This window comes from Ischnura elegans (genome assembly GCF_921293095.1).
Source record: "Ischnura elegans chromosome 13 unlocalized genomic scaffold, ioIscEleg1.1 SUPER_13_unloc_3, whole genome shotgun sequence".
NCBI lineage: Eukaryota > Metazoa > Arthropoda > Insecta > Odonata > Coenagrionidae > Ischnura > Ischnura elegans.
In genome coordinates this window covers 5,565,227-5,577,391 of record NW_025791659.1, presented here as the reverse complement: position 1 = coordinate 5,577,391, position 12,165 = coordinate 5,565,227, and the positions used below count along the sequence as shown (strand labels likewise).

General features: G+C 40.5%; 1 protein-coding gene across 1 annotated transcript in view; it reads right to left on the bottom strand.

Moving 5' to 3' along the window:
* Positions 1–12,165, bottom strand: part of LOC124172827 (26S proteasome non-ATPase regulatory subunit 11) — a 48,773-nt gene that overhangs the window by 21,826 nt on the left and 14,782 nt on the right. The window contains exons 3-4 of the mRNA XM_046552320.1: positions 8,516–8,655; positions 1,140–1,310 (exon numbers count right to left, since the gene is read on the bottom strand). Coding sequence (XP_046408276.1) covers positions 1,140–1,310; positions 8,516–8,655 — 311 coding nt within the window. The remainder of the gene's footprint in view (positions 1–1,139; positions 1,311–8,515; positions 8,656–12,165) is intronic.

Genomic DNA, 12,165 nt, shown 5'->3' with positions numbered 1-12,165 from the left:
GGTCCGCTTTTCTGCAAAGCCTTCTCCACTTGACTCGATCCAGGGCGTCTACTGGCGTGGCGTTGATGGTCTTCATGTCCGCCTTAATTTTGTCGAGCCAGCGCATCTTTGGTCGTCCTCGTGGTCGGCATCCTTCAGTATTCAGCCGCATTGCTGTTTTGGCCACGGAGTTCTCATCACTACGCACCACATGCCTAATAATACGCATGTTAATTGTTTCAAATGGCAGTATTTGCAAATAATACGAATGTATACAATGAAGGGAATTGTTGGTAATTGACTCTAATCTTTGGTAATTTATTTGGGAGAGAGACTGCCTGCTATAGGATGCTTTATCAAGAGAAGAAGAAAGCCTTCATTGGAGAGATTTTTCAAAAGAAGTTGACTAGACATCATCAAATAGCTTTCAATAAAACTAGTGACATCTTCTTTCTAATTGTGTTTTTTTGTTTGAGTGCTGTTTAATTTATGTACACCTTCAGCAACGATATTGCACGAAATATCACCCGAATTCAGTTTGTCTTTTGTCTTTTTTGAATAGCATGCGAGATATACGCGATCACGAATGTCACCTGCCGAATGTCGAATTTTGGTGTGAAAAATAAAAGGTATCCAGAGTGCGGGTTAAACAATTACATTTTGTTATGATTCTTGATATGTCTTTTTATTTATAGTGGACGTAATAAGTGGAATGTCAACTTAAACGACAAGAGGAAGTTTCACTCGATAGCCAACGGAGTTCTTGTTTTTTAAAACTTTTATTTACATTTTCTGCGTATTTTCGAAATAAATCAGATGATTTGAGGAATTTTATTAACATATTATTAAGATTTAGTGAATTGAAATAAAATCCGTGAAAAAAAAATTTTTTGTAGGTATATTCCGCTCTTTTGGAACGTAACCCCTAATTAGTATGGAAGTAAATGGTTCGACTTTCGTACATTCGACTTTCGTAAGTTTTCGGGAACGCATTGTGTGCGAAAGTCAGGGACCGCTTGTATCGTCATTTTAAAATCTAAAACGTGAAATACGTACTCCAGGAGTAATAATCTTTCGATTTAGGCAACAAAAAATAATAGGAAACCGCCCTATTAGGAACAGCGACCAATAGACGTAGAGAATTAAAAAGAAGCTCTCACCTCCACAAGCAGATTCTTGTCGTCCAACTTCTTCAGCTCTTTGAGGAGTGCTGAACCCAGCTGCAGAGCCTGTGGAAACATTCCCGTGTCGAAGTAGAGGGACACGAGCCTCGCTTCCAGCGACTGTCTCAAGAACGTCCTCCTCTCCTGTTTGGCCCAGTCAATACACTCCTGGGAAACAAATGAAAGGTGTTAGCAAAACAACAACAGGGTGGAAGCAATATTCAACAGGGATAACTAGCAAAAAAACAATACCATCTACAGTGAGTCCTCGTTCAACGTCACCCCGTTTAACGTCATTTCGCGATAACGTCACGAAAATTTTGAGACCGTCATTCGTTTATCGCACCTTCGCTTCGCGATAACGTCAAGGCCTTTAAATTTCGCGCGAGAAAAAAAACGCGAAGCGGCATATCAGGCTGTTTGTTTTGTGGGCGGTAATACAGTCAGTCTAAACGACGTGTAAGACAGTGTGTTTATTGTTAATTGCGATTACGGTTTTAGCAAATTTTCTGCATAATGAATTCTTAGGTAGGTGCGGAAGGTTTTACTTGACATAATGGTTTTCAGGAACCTAAAAAGTGATTTCAAGGAATTTTTCCGTGTAGAACTCGGAGTTTTTGTCGTCACTTTTTTGCCGTGTTCACAATAATTTTGGTTCCCGTTAACTGCAACGATGTTTCAGCGATGATGATGCCCAGGCGATGCTCGCCCGGGCGACCACCATAGCGAAGCCGAAAAGCAAATGCGGGAAGATACAAAAATGGAGAAGGATTTACGTCACTGCTGCTATTGTCGTCGATGAAGACAGGAACTCATATTTATGCCATAGCTTGGGATTCCCATCGTAAAAAATGCCCCAGATATGAAACACTAAAATTTTTTTGGCGTAGGAATTGTGAGGTCTTGGAGCCGATATTCACTTTTTACATGGTTTCTTATGGGATATTATGTTTCAATTAACATCATTTTGTTTATCGTCACATTTTTCAGGAACGGTAAGTGACGTTAAACGAGGACTCACTGTACATCTAAAGATACCCCACGAGCCGCCTAAAAGGCATGTGGTAGGGGGTGTTTGGACACCAGCTGTTTACAACTGAAAAAAAAATGAAGTGCTCTAACGAGGTTGGTACTAGCGTTTATTTAAAGTCCTTTATGGTTCAGGGGAAAAACGAATTCCCATATCTATCCGTTCGGCAAAACATCTCTCTTAATTTATCGCTTCTAACGGACCTGAAATTATAGTATGGCTTTAATATTATGTTCTCTATGTCGCTCTTAAAGATATCCATTCTCAATTGTTCAAGCAGTCTAAGCCTAGGGCGCAGCGTCCGAGTCTCCAACGGCTCCCAGCCTAATTCACTTAACATCTGGGTAACACTGTCTGTACGCCCGTAGCAGTTTTTGACGAAACGTGCAGCACCATAGAACTTCTCACCTATTTTCAAGGTGTCTAGCCAATCAATGCAGAAAAATAGATGCAATCTTCAAGATATTGCCTCAGGTCAAAATTTGATGTTTAATAGAACCATGTTTCTGACGAAAAATTTTCTAAAATCTTATAAAACTTATGAGTTCAGAGAATTTCCAATATCCCTTAGGATATTCTTCAATCAGTTTTTGGAATTCTCATGACTTCTATAGAAAAACTGCAAATTTTCATAGGAATCGGATGAAAACTATGGCTGAGACAAATTATTTCCCTCTGGAGGTACAAGTGCCTCTGGAGACCGCATTCATTGAAAAACTGCAGTTTCACCCAAACTTCAAATGGCCGTGACAAAAACACCATTAGAGATAGCCAAGAAATATTTTACACAGTTTCATTCCTACACGGAAGGATGAATATTTTCAAGATTCATCAAAATCCGAGTCGGTGGGTGTCATGCCTGGATGAACTGACATGGAATGACCCATGCACGTTAGAGAAGAACTTCTTTCACTATACACCCAGGTCTCGTAAAGCGCAATTTCGATTAGCGCAATTTCGATATAGCGCAAATTCGTTCCTCGGGGAAACATTTCAACGCAGTGTAGCCTAATTAAAAATCTTAAACGCTCTCGTGATAAAACGTGAACTTGCGCTAAGTACACACGAAATTTCTATCATTTTACGCATATTAATATTATTGCTTGCCTCAAATCTTCTTTTTAGTTTATATATTCATCGAAATCCATTGCTGCGCAATGGCCAAAAGTATTACTCGTCATTGGGTCCAGATGGCCGGCCTACCGAAGTAATTTATCTCGTCTCCTTAACAGAATGAGTTAATTTAGATCATTAAGGAGCGTCAAAGCGATATTGCGCAGAAGTTTAAACGCACGATGCCTTATTCTGAATAAAGACGAAGTTAAAACATCAGTGACCTCAGCCGCACCAACTTCAACCAAGCGGTCTACACATACGGAAAATTAATAGTGAATCAGGACAAAAAGACGAGAGTGGTAATCGCTCCGAGACATTTAGTGAAAGCTTCGGTTGGTTTCAGAATTTAAACGGCAAGCAGGTATTTTCAGTGCGGCGATATCAGGTGAATCTGCAAGTGTTGATAGCGCAGTCACCGCAGCATTTTCTGATGAACTCCAAGCTGTGATTGAAAGTGGCTCCTTTCCCCCTCAACCAGTTTTTAGTGTTGACGAGACGATATTGTTTTGGAAAAGAATGCAATCTCGTTCATTCATTTTCAGGGAAGGAAAACCTGGGTCAGGTTTCAAGGCATTTAAAGACTGTTTCACGTAGCTGCTAATGACTCGGATGACTTCAAATTAAAATTATTTATCATTCATAAACATAGCTATGAAATGGCATTCAAAGTAGCATTTGCCTGTCATTTCGATGAGCGACAAAAGGGCCTGGGTGACACAATAGTTGTTTTTAGACAAGTTTGAAAAATCGTCAACTGCCGGCAACGCATTACGATCCCCTGAGATAGCAGATGTTAGCCCACCCGCACGACAGGAGGGAATTTCAAAAGCCCGTAAGAATTTTTTTTAACGTGAATAAAAGTCTTTGAATGCGGGCATACTATCTTTAAAGATGTTTTAAACTATAAACATTTATATAAATAATGTTTTCTAAGGCTTTTTATGGGAATATAGATGTTTTAGAGGAAATTCAATACCCAAGACCTATGCTACCAGGAACGCATCCCTGTCTTCCCAATGTTAAAACGCTCTCGTATAACGCAAATTCGTATAGCGCAAAGACCCCAAGGAACGCATCCCTTGCGCTATACGAGACATGGGTGTAATTTCTACTGTGGAGGATATTTTTTTGTCGCATAATCACCCATTTTCAGTGGAATTCCCAATTCCTGATTCTACAGGAATCCCCGTACACTGGACGAAATATTCCGCAGCATGCTCAGTCACAAGTTTTCCATTCATTTCATTTCGGATGACGAAAAATTAAAACATCATCGCATGCATGTCTATCTTTATGGTTCGGCTACTGAACCACCAATTTTTTTCTTTTGCTGAAGAAGAAAGAATTTGCGGCATTTTTTAAAATCCTATCGTGCGGTGCTACAGACGTATGCCTGGACTTTCGACAGTTATCAAATTTTCCTCTTCCAACACTAAAAATATAAGTGGCATTTTTTAGCTAAATTTACACGGTACTAAGAGTTTAAAGAAAAGGCTGGTGAAGAGTTTGATTTGGAGTGTAGCTCTCTACGGTGCGGAAACGTGGACACTGAGGAAAGAAGACGAGAGAAGATTGGAGGCATTCGAGATGTGGGTATGGAGAAGAATGGAGAGGGTGAAATGGACGAAGAGGAAAAGGAACGACGAAGTGCTGGATATGGTTGGCGAGGAGAGGCAGCTTTTAGATGAGATACGGAGGAGACAGAAGGTATGGATGGAGTTAGTGCTTAGTGGTGAGGGGATGCTGAAAATGGTGTTGGAGGGTAGAATGTTAGGTAAACGAGGGAGGGGAAGGAAAAGAATAGGATTTTTGGATAGATTGAAATAGAGTAGGCCTTACAGTGAATTAAAGAAGGCAGTGCTGGAAGGAAAGGGAGGCTCCCAGATCGCTTCTCGAATACTCCATGGAAACCTACCTTAATCAGTAGAATACTATAATAATAATATGGCACTCGTAGATAAGAAGGTATTCACTTGTAGCCTTAAGGTAAGTATTAAATTAGGAGCGTAAAATAATACAAATATAATTTATTTAAAAGTATTGAAGTAATTTTAGGCATTTTAAAATTCTTATCTATCGCAATAATCACGTACGATTTACCTGGAATTAAGAAATACAGAAAAAACCGAAAAAGAGAGGCACACATTTTACTGAACTTCCTGGAAGATTATCTCTTTAATTGTAATGACCTATTAATAAAAAATGTTAGTTACTGGTATTGTTGTGTTGATGACATTTTATGCTTGTGTTCGGGTAGTTTCCGACAAATAGACAAAATTTTAGAAGCGTTGAACAGCCTTCACGATGCCATTATTTTCACTATGGAAATTGGAGGTAATACTTTTAACTTTATATATTTGACGATAGATATTAACTCTGGGATACATGAATTATCAATCTTTAGGAAACCCACTTACAGTGATGCTGTTAAAGCCTTTTTTACACGGGGCGCCGAATAGCGCAGGCTAGAACAGGGGCTATTTTGCCATCTCACGTCCACGCATTCTAGCATGTGTTCTAGCAATTCACCGCTTTACACGACGCAATTTTGACTGCGCCTTCGTACACACGTCAAATTGTGCAACTATGTGCCCAGTGAAAAACAGCCTTTATACCTAACTAGCTGACCCGGCGAACTTCGTACCGCCTAACATTCAATTAACTTATAGTTTAGTTGCACCATTAATAAATAAAGAGTATGTAGAGCTGTATCGTTTTAATCATACTTGATTTATTATAAATTAAATGAGAAAATATTGATGAAATAAATATTATACGCATTCAGCTGTTGGCTATTTGTGTTATTAACCGTAAAAAAATGCTTTTAGATCCAAGTCTGTTGCGTAAACTTGGCTCGTTCACGGGGCAGGATAACGCAACGCTAGACCGACGATTGACTGATGCTCAAAATAGTGTAAGAAAAGCCCGTATGAAGCAGCATTCGTATCAAATGACTTTAGGTGCGCCAGTTAATGTACCGCCTGGTCGCCATTCCAATGTCAAATAAAAACTTTGACAAGAAATTATCCACCATTAAATTAATTGCAGTTCAAAACAGCTATAAATTTGTTACCATTGACAAAATCCTTGATAGGAAACTTAATAAGCACGCGATAGAGACAATCACAACCATGCCCTCTACATTTCCTAATATTGACAGATCTGCAACCTCTTGGCGGAAAATACCACACCTCAGCCAGTATATCGATGGCTAAATTCTAACCACACATATCTCAAAATTTGGCCTGTTTGAGACAACAGGTACCTGAAACAAAGTGTAATGTCACTCAAAAAATAAAATTCAACCAAAAAAACTCTTTGATCTAGCTGCATTTCTCCAGGGTTTTCTTCTGCGTCAGCTTGTTCGTAGACAACAGTTTCGCTGGCTATCCTGCCAGCATCTTCAGGTCGAAGGTGTCGGCTGTTGGTTTCTGCCTCGCTTATATCCCGTAGGCTGGATGAGAGCTGCACTGTGATTGGCTGTCTGACTGGGCCCTTCCCTCTGATGGGCTCTCTCTTTGATGACACTATTCCAGGCGCTGTGAAGGAAGTATCCATCTTCTCTATTGAAATTCAAAGGTGTTTTTTGAATTCCTATTGCTTCCCTGATTTGTCTTGGGAAGTATCGGCACTCCTTAACTAAAAGTTTCTTCTCCTCAAATTTGATGTCGTGGCCAGGTTCCGACCATGCTTGTTCGGTGATGGCGGAGAGCTGAAACTTCCCAGACACCTTCGACCTTCCCAGGCAGCCGACACCTTCGACTTGACGATGCTGGCAGGATGGCCAGCAAAACTGTTGTCTACATGCTGACGCGGAAGAAAACCCTAAAGAAATGCAGCTAGATCAAACCATCGCCGCGGAAACCTACGTTCAAACAAAAAAAAACTCTTCGTTTGCAAATGTATGCTTCTTTATCAGTTTTATGATTTTTTGGTTTTTAATTTCAGCGTAAAATTTAAAATATAAATAGTTTCTTTTGCTCTCCTGAAAAGTTGCTATTTTTGAGATACGTGTTGTTCAAACTTAGCCATCGATTTGCATTGTGCAGGCAGACCTTAGAACTCCGTTTAACCCTTTCGCTGCTGTTCAATCTACGAAAACCTTCTCCTCACATGCGGCGAAAAGGTTAAAATGAGTTTCTTGGGTCCATGGAGCAGGTACTTTTAGGATGGGTGTGGTACACCCTCCGAAGGGTCGCTAATCCACAACCCTATCCTCGACGAGCTCACCCACGCAGGACCGTCTCTTCGACCCTTCCAGCGGGGGCCTACCTCCCGAAAAGTGACCGCTCTGACTGCAACTTGAAAATCAATCAATCAATCCGTTCATCAGAAATTGATTGTTTTCATCGCACTCCTACCAATCAAGCAATGAAGTACGTCTTTTAACCGTGTTTCTACGGTGAAGAATAACGATTTCGTTAACTTTTCTAGAAATGTGACTGCGGACAACTGGAAAAATGGCCATTTTAGCAAAGTTAACAAAACCGTTATTTTTCATCGCAGAAACACGGTTCAAAGACGTACTTGATTGCATGATTGGCAGGAGTGCGATGAAAACAATAAGTTTTTGATGATCGTATTGAGTGATTGATTTTCAAATTGCAGTCAGAGCGGTCACTTTTCGGGAGGTAGGCTGCCTTCTCGTAGGGTCGAGGAGACGGTCCTGCGTGGGTGAGCTGGTCGAGGATAGTGTCGCGGATTAGCGACCCTTCGAAGTGCTTCGGCGAAAGTGCTGACCGCATGGCAAGGAGGAAGAAAAAGTACGTCCACAGCAGTGAAAGGGTTAAAATTTGACAATGCTCAGAATTCAATTCAATATCTGCAATTTGCGTGCAAGCAACAATTATCCATGTGACAAATACACATAAGCATTCCGTAAGTTGACCGTGAACCAATGCCGCAGGTAGGGTCTTAAACCTGGAAAGGAGGAGCACAGCTACTCTCGGAGTCCGAGATAATGCGAAGTCCCCACTGGGAGGGGTCGAAAAAGGTTGGAGCCGAGAGCTTGGGATAATCCGGAAGACCCTTCTTAACGAATGTCTCACAAAACTGCTCCGTACCAGGGGAAAGAAAGGTCTCTTGCGGCTTAGTACAGCAGTCATGCCAAGACGAAAACTCCACCGTCTCGTAAGGGTTAAGAACTTCCATGAAATAAACCAAAACGGCCCAGACTTTAAAGCACATGCTATGCTAAGGTAACAATACGAGTCTTAAGTCTTCTTACCTGGCATAGTTCTACCTCGATACCGATTCCAGCTTCCAGGTCTAGGAACATGTCGACGAGGGCACGCACCAGTTTGGCTGCCTTCGCCTTGCTTATGTATGCAAGAAAGGGTCTGGTGGCTCGGATCAACTCTCCCAGCTCTGAAATTTGGAAAAAATAAACAATGAATACATTAAAAAAATTTTTTTTTAAACATACAGATACATTATTAGCATATACTACAGTGAGTCCTCGCTCTACGTCACCCCGTTTAACGTCATTTCACGATAACGCCAAAAAAAATTTTGAGACCGTCATTCGTTTATCGCTCCTACGCTTCGCGATAACGTCAAGTCTTTTAAATTTCGCGCGAAAAAAAAGGCAAAGCGGCAGGCGTTGCAGGTTGTTCGTTTTGTGGGCGGTAGTACAGTCAGTCTAAGCAAAGTGTAAAACGGTGTGTTTATTCTTAATTGTGATTACGGTTTTAGCATAAATTTCTGTAAAATGAATTCTTGCGTAGGTGCGCAAGGTTTTACTTGACATAATGGTTTCAGGAACCTAAAAAGTGATTTCAAGGCATTTTTATGTGTAGAACTAGGAGTTTTTGTCGTCACTTTTTTCGCAGAGTTCACAATAATTTTGGTTCCTGTAACTGCGACGATGTTTCAGCGATGATGATGCCTTGGATGATGCCCAGGCGACGCTCGCCCGGGCGACCACCATAGCGAAGCCGAAAAGCAAATGCTGGAAGATACAAAAATGGAGAAGGATTTACGTCACTGCTGCTATTGTCGTCGATGAAGACAAGAACTCGTATTTAAGCCATAATTTGGCATTCCCATCGTAAAAAAAGCCCCAGATATGATACGCTAAAATTTTTTCACGTAGGAATTGTGAGGTCTAGGAGCCGATATTCACTTTTTTGCATTGCTTCTTATGGGATATTATGTTTCGATTAACGTCATTTCGTTTATCGTCACATTTTTCAGGAACGGTAAGTGACGTTAAACGAGGACTCACTGTATTAGCTAGTCATAAGGTTACATTTATCCTACACAGTGACACATTGAAAGCATAGGATTTATATAACATTTCATTCAAAAACAATAACATGATACAAAATCAATGTCTCTCATCTTAACCCTTGCGCTGCCGTTCAATCTCCGCAAACCTTCTCCTCACATGCGGCGAAAAGGTTAAAATGCGTTTCGTGGGCCCATTGAGCAGGTACCGTATAAGCACGTGTAAGAGGCGCTTAATAACGATTTTGTTAACTTTGCTAAAAACGTGGCTGCGGACAACCGGGAAATGGCCAGTTAAGCAAAGTTGACAAGATCGTTATTTCTCATCGCAGGAACACGGTTCAGAGACATACTTGATTGCTTGATTGGCAGGAGTACGATGAAAACAATCATTTTTTGATGATCGGATTGATTTATTGATTTTCAAATTGCAGTCAGAGGGGTCACTTTTCGGGAGGGAGGCTGGAAGGGTCGATAAGACAGTCCTGCGTGGGTCAGTTCGTCGAGGATAGGGTCCTGGATTAGGGACCCTTCGTAGTGCTTTTGCGAAAGTGCATGGCAGGGAGGAAGAAAAAGTACATCCACAGCAGTGTAAGGGTTAAATATTTGATATGCTACAATAGGGTGGTTTCCTATTATTTTTTTATTGCCTAAATCGAAAGATTATTACTCCTGGAGTACGTATTTCGCGCTTTTAGATATTCGAATGACGATATCTATTTTTCGCGATTAAATGAAAAGTGAAAAATTTCAAGCGCGCGAAAACGCGACGCGTAAGTAGGAATGATGGGAAAAAGTCCGTGCAACGCATTTCTGGTTCCCCCTCTCTCCTTGTGAAGTGACCTTGATCGAGGCTCTGAGCGCTGATAGGACGCAGGATGCTAGCGGATAGCTGAGTACCTTGCTGAATGGTAGCGCTTGGCTTAAAAAAGGTTTATTAATACCTTATCAAACGAAGAAAACTTTCCGACCTTAGCCAGTTTTAATAGGTGATTATTAAGACATGTTTCCATGAGCTCTGTGCCTCATGCATGCATTGGTAATCTCAGACGATGTAAAACTCCTATCTACTCGTATAGAAACTAGGTCCCTGTGACGTCACGTGGAGTGGCATCGCATGGGCACCAATCTGGCCTTTTTCAAATGAGGATAAAATTTGACCCTTGCCATTCGTCTAAACTGGTATTTCTAAAACCAAATAATTTGTGTATTATGAATACACTAATGGTGGGTAAGGAATGTCAATCAATGCCTATCGTTTTCTTTGATGAAGGAAACTACCCTATTCACATTTTTTTACTTATATTTTCAATGTGGAGGGAAAATTTGAAATGATCATCACTTATCACACAAAGGTAAGTATATTTTTGTACCTGATCCAGTATTGGACAAGTGCAAATTTTATCCAGATCTAACTTATTGTCGTGAATACAACGGTGGGAATGCAGTTTCATCTTGACTTCTTTCCTCACATTATTCATTGAGGTTATATGCAGAGTTAACGTTTTTCCTTCATTCATAATTAATTTATTATCATACGTCCATAGATTTAACATTTTAAAGTCATTCTGTATCCTTATCTGACTTGTATCAAAATTTTTATGCGCGCTTATTAATACGACATCATCAGTATATATTATAATTTTACAATAGCCAAGTACATATCATTTATGGACATTAAAAATAGCAGAGGTCCCACGATGGAGTCTTGAGGAACTCCATGTTTTGCAATATCAGTATCACTATACATACTGCCAATTTTTACTCTCATCTTTCTATTGCAAATATAACTCCGAAACCATGATAAGATATGACCCCTAACACCAAATTTACACTATTTACACAGAAGAATATTAGTATCAAAGGCTGCTATGTTAGGATTTATGATAATAGGGTGGTTTCCTACCATTTTTTTACTGCCTAAATCGATAGATTATTACTCCTGGAGTACATATTTCACGCTTTTAGATTTATAAATGACGATATCTATTTTTCGCAATTAAATGAAAAGTGAAAATCATCAAGCGTGCGAAAATGCGACGGCTAAGTATGAATGCTGGGAATACTCCGTGTGACGTCGTTCTGGTTCCCGCTGCCGCAAGTGAGGTGACCTTGAGGTGAGGCTTTGAGTGCTGATACGAGGCAGGATGCTAGCAGGTAGCAGAGTACCCTGCTAGCTGGTAGCTCTTGGCTTAAATAAGGGTTATTAATACCTTATCAAACGAAGGAAACTTTCCGACCTTAGGCAGTTTTATTAGGTGATTATTAAGACATGTTTCCCTGAGCTCTGTTCCTCATGCATGCATTGGTAACCTCAGACGATGTAAAACTATCTACTCGTGTAGAAACTAGGTCCCTGTGACGTCACGTGGAGTGGAATCGCATGGGCGCCAATCTGGCCTTTTTCAAATGAGGTTTAAATTGACTGTGGCCATTCGTCTAAACCGGTATTTCTAAAACCAAATAATTTGCATATTATGAATACACTAATGGTCGGTAAGGAATCGCAATCAATGCCTTTCGCTTTCTTTGATGAAGTAAACTATCCAATTCCGGAATAAAGTTAAGGCAGCCAAACCCAAAGTGAGTCTGAGACCTGTGAAAAAAATGCAGAATAAGGACAAATTTTCCAGGTTGGCCGATGGTGGG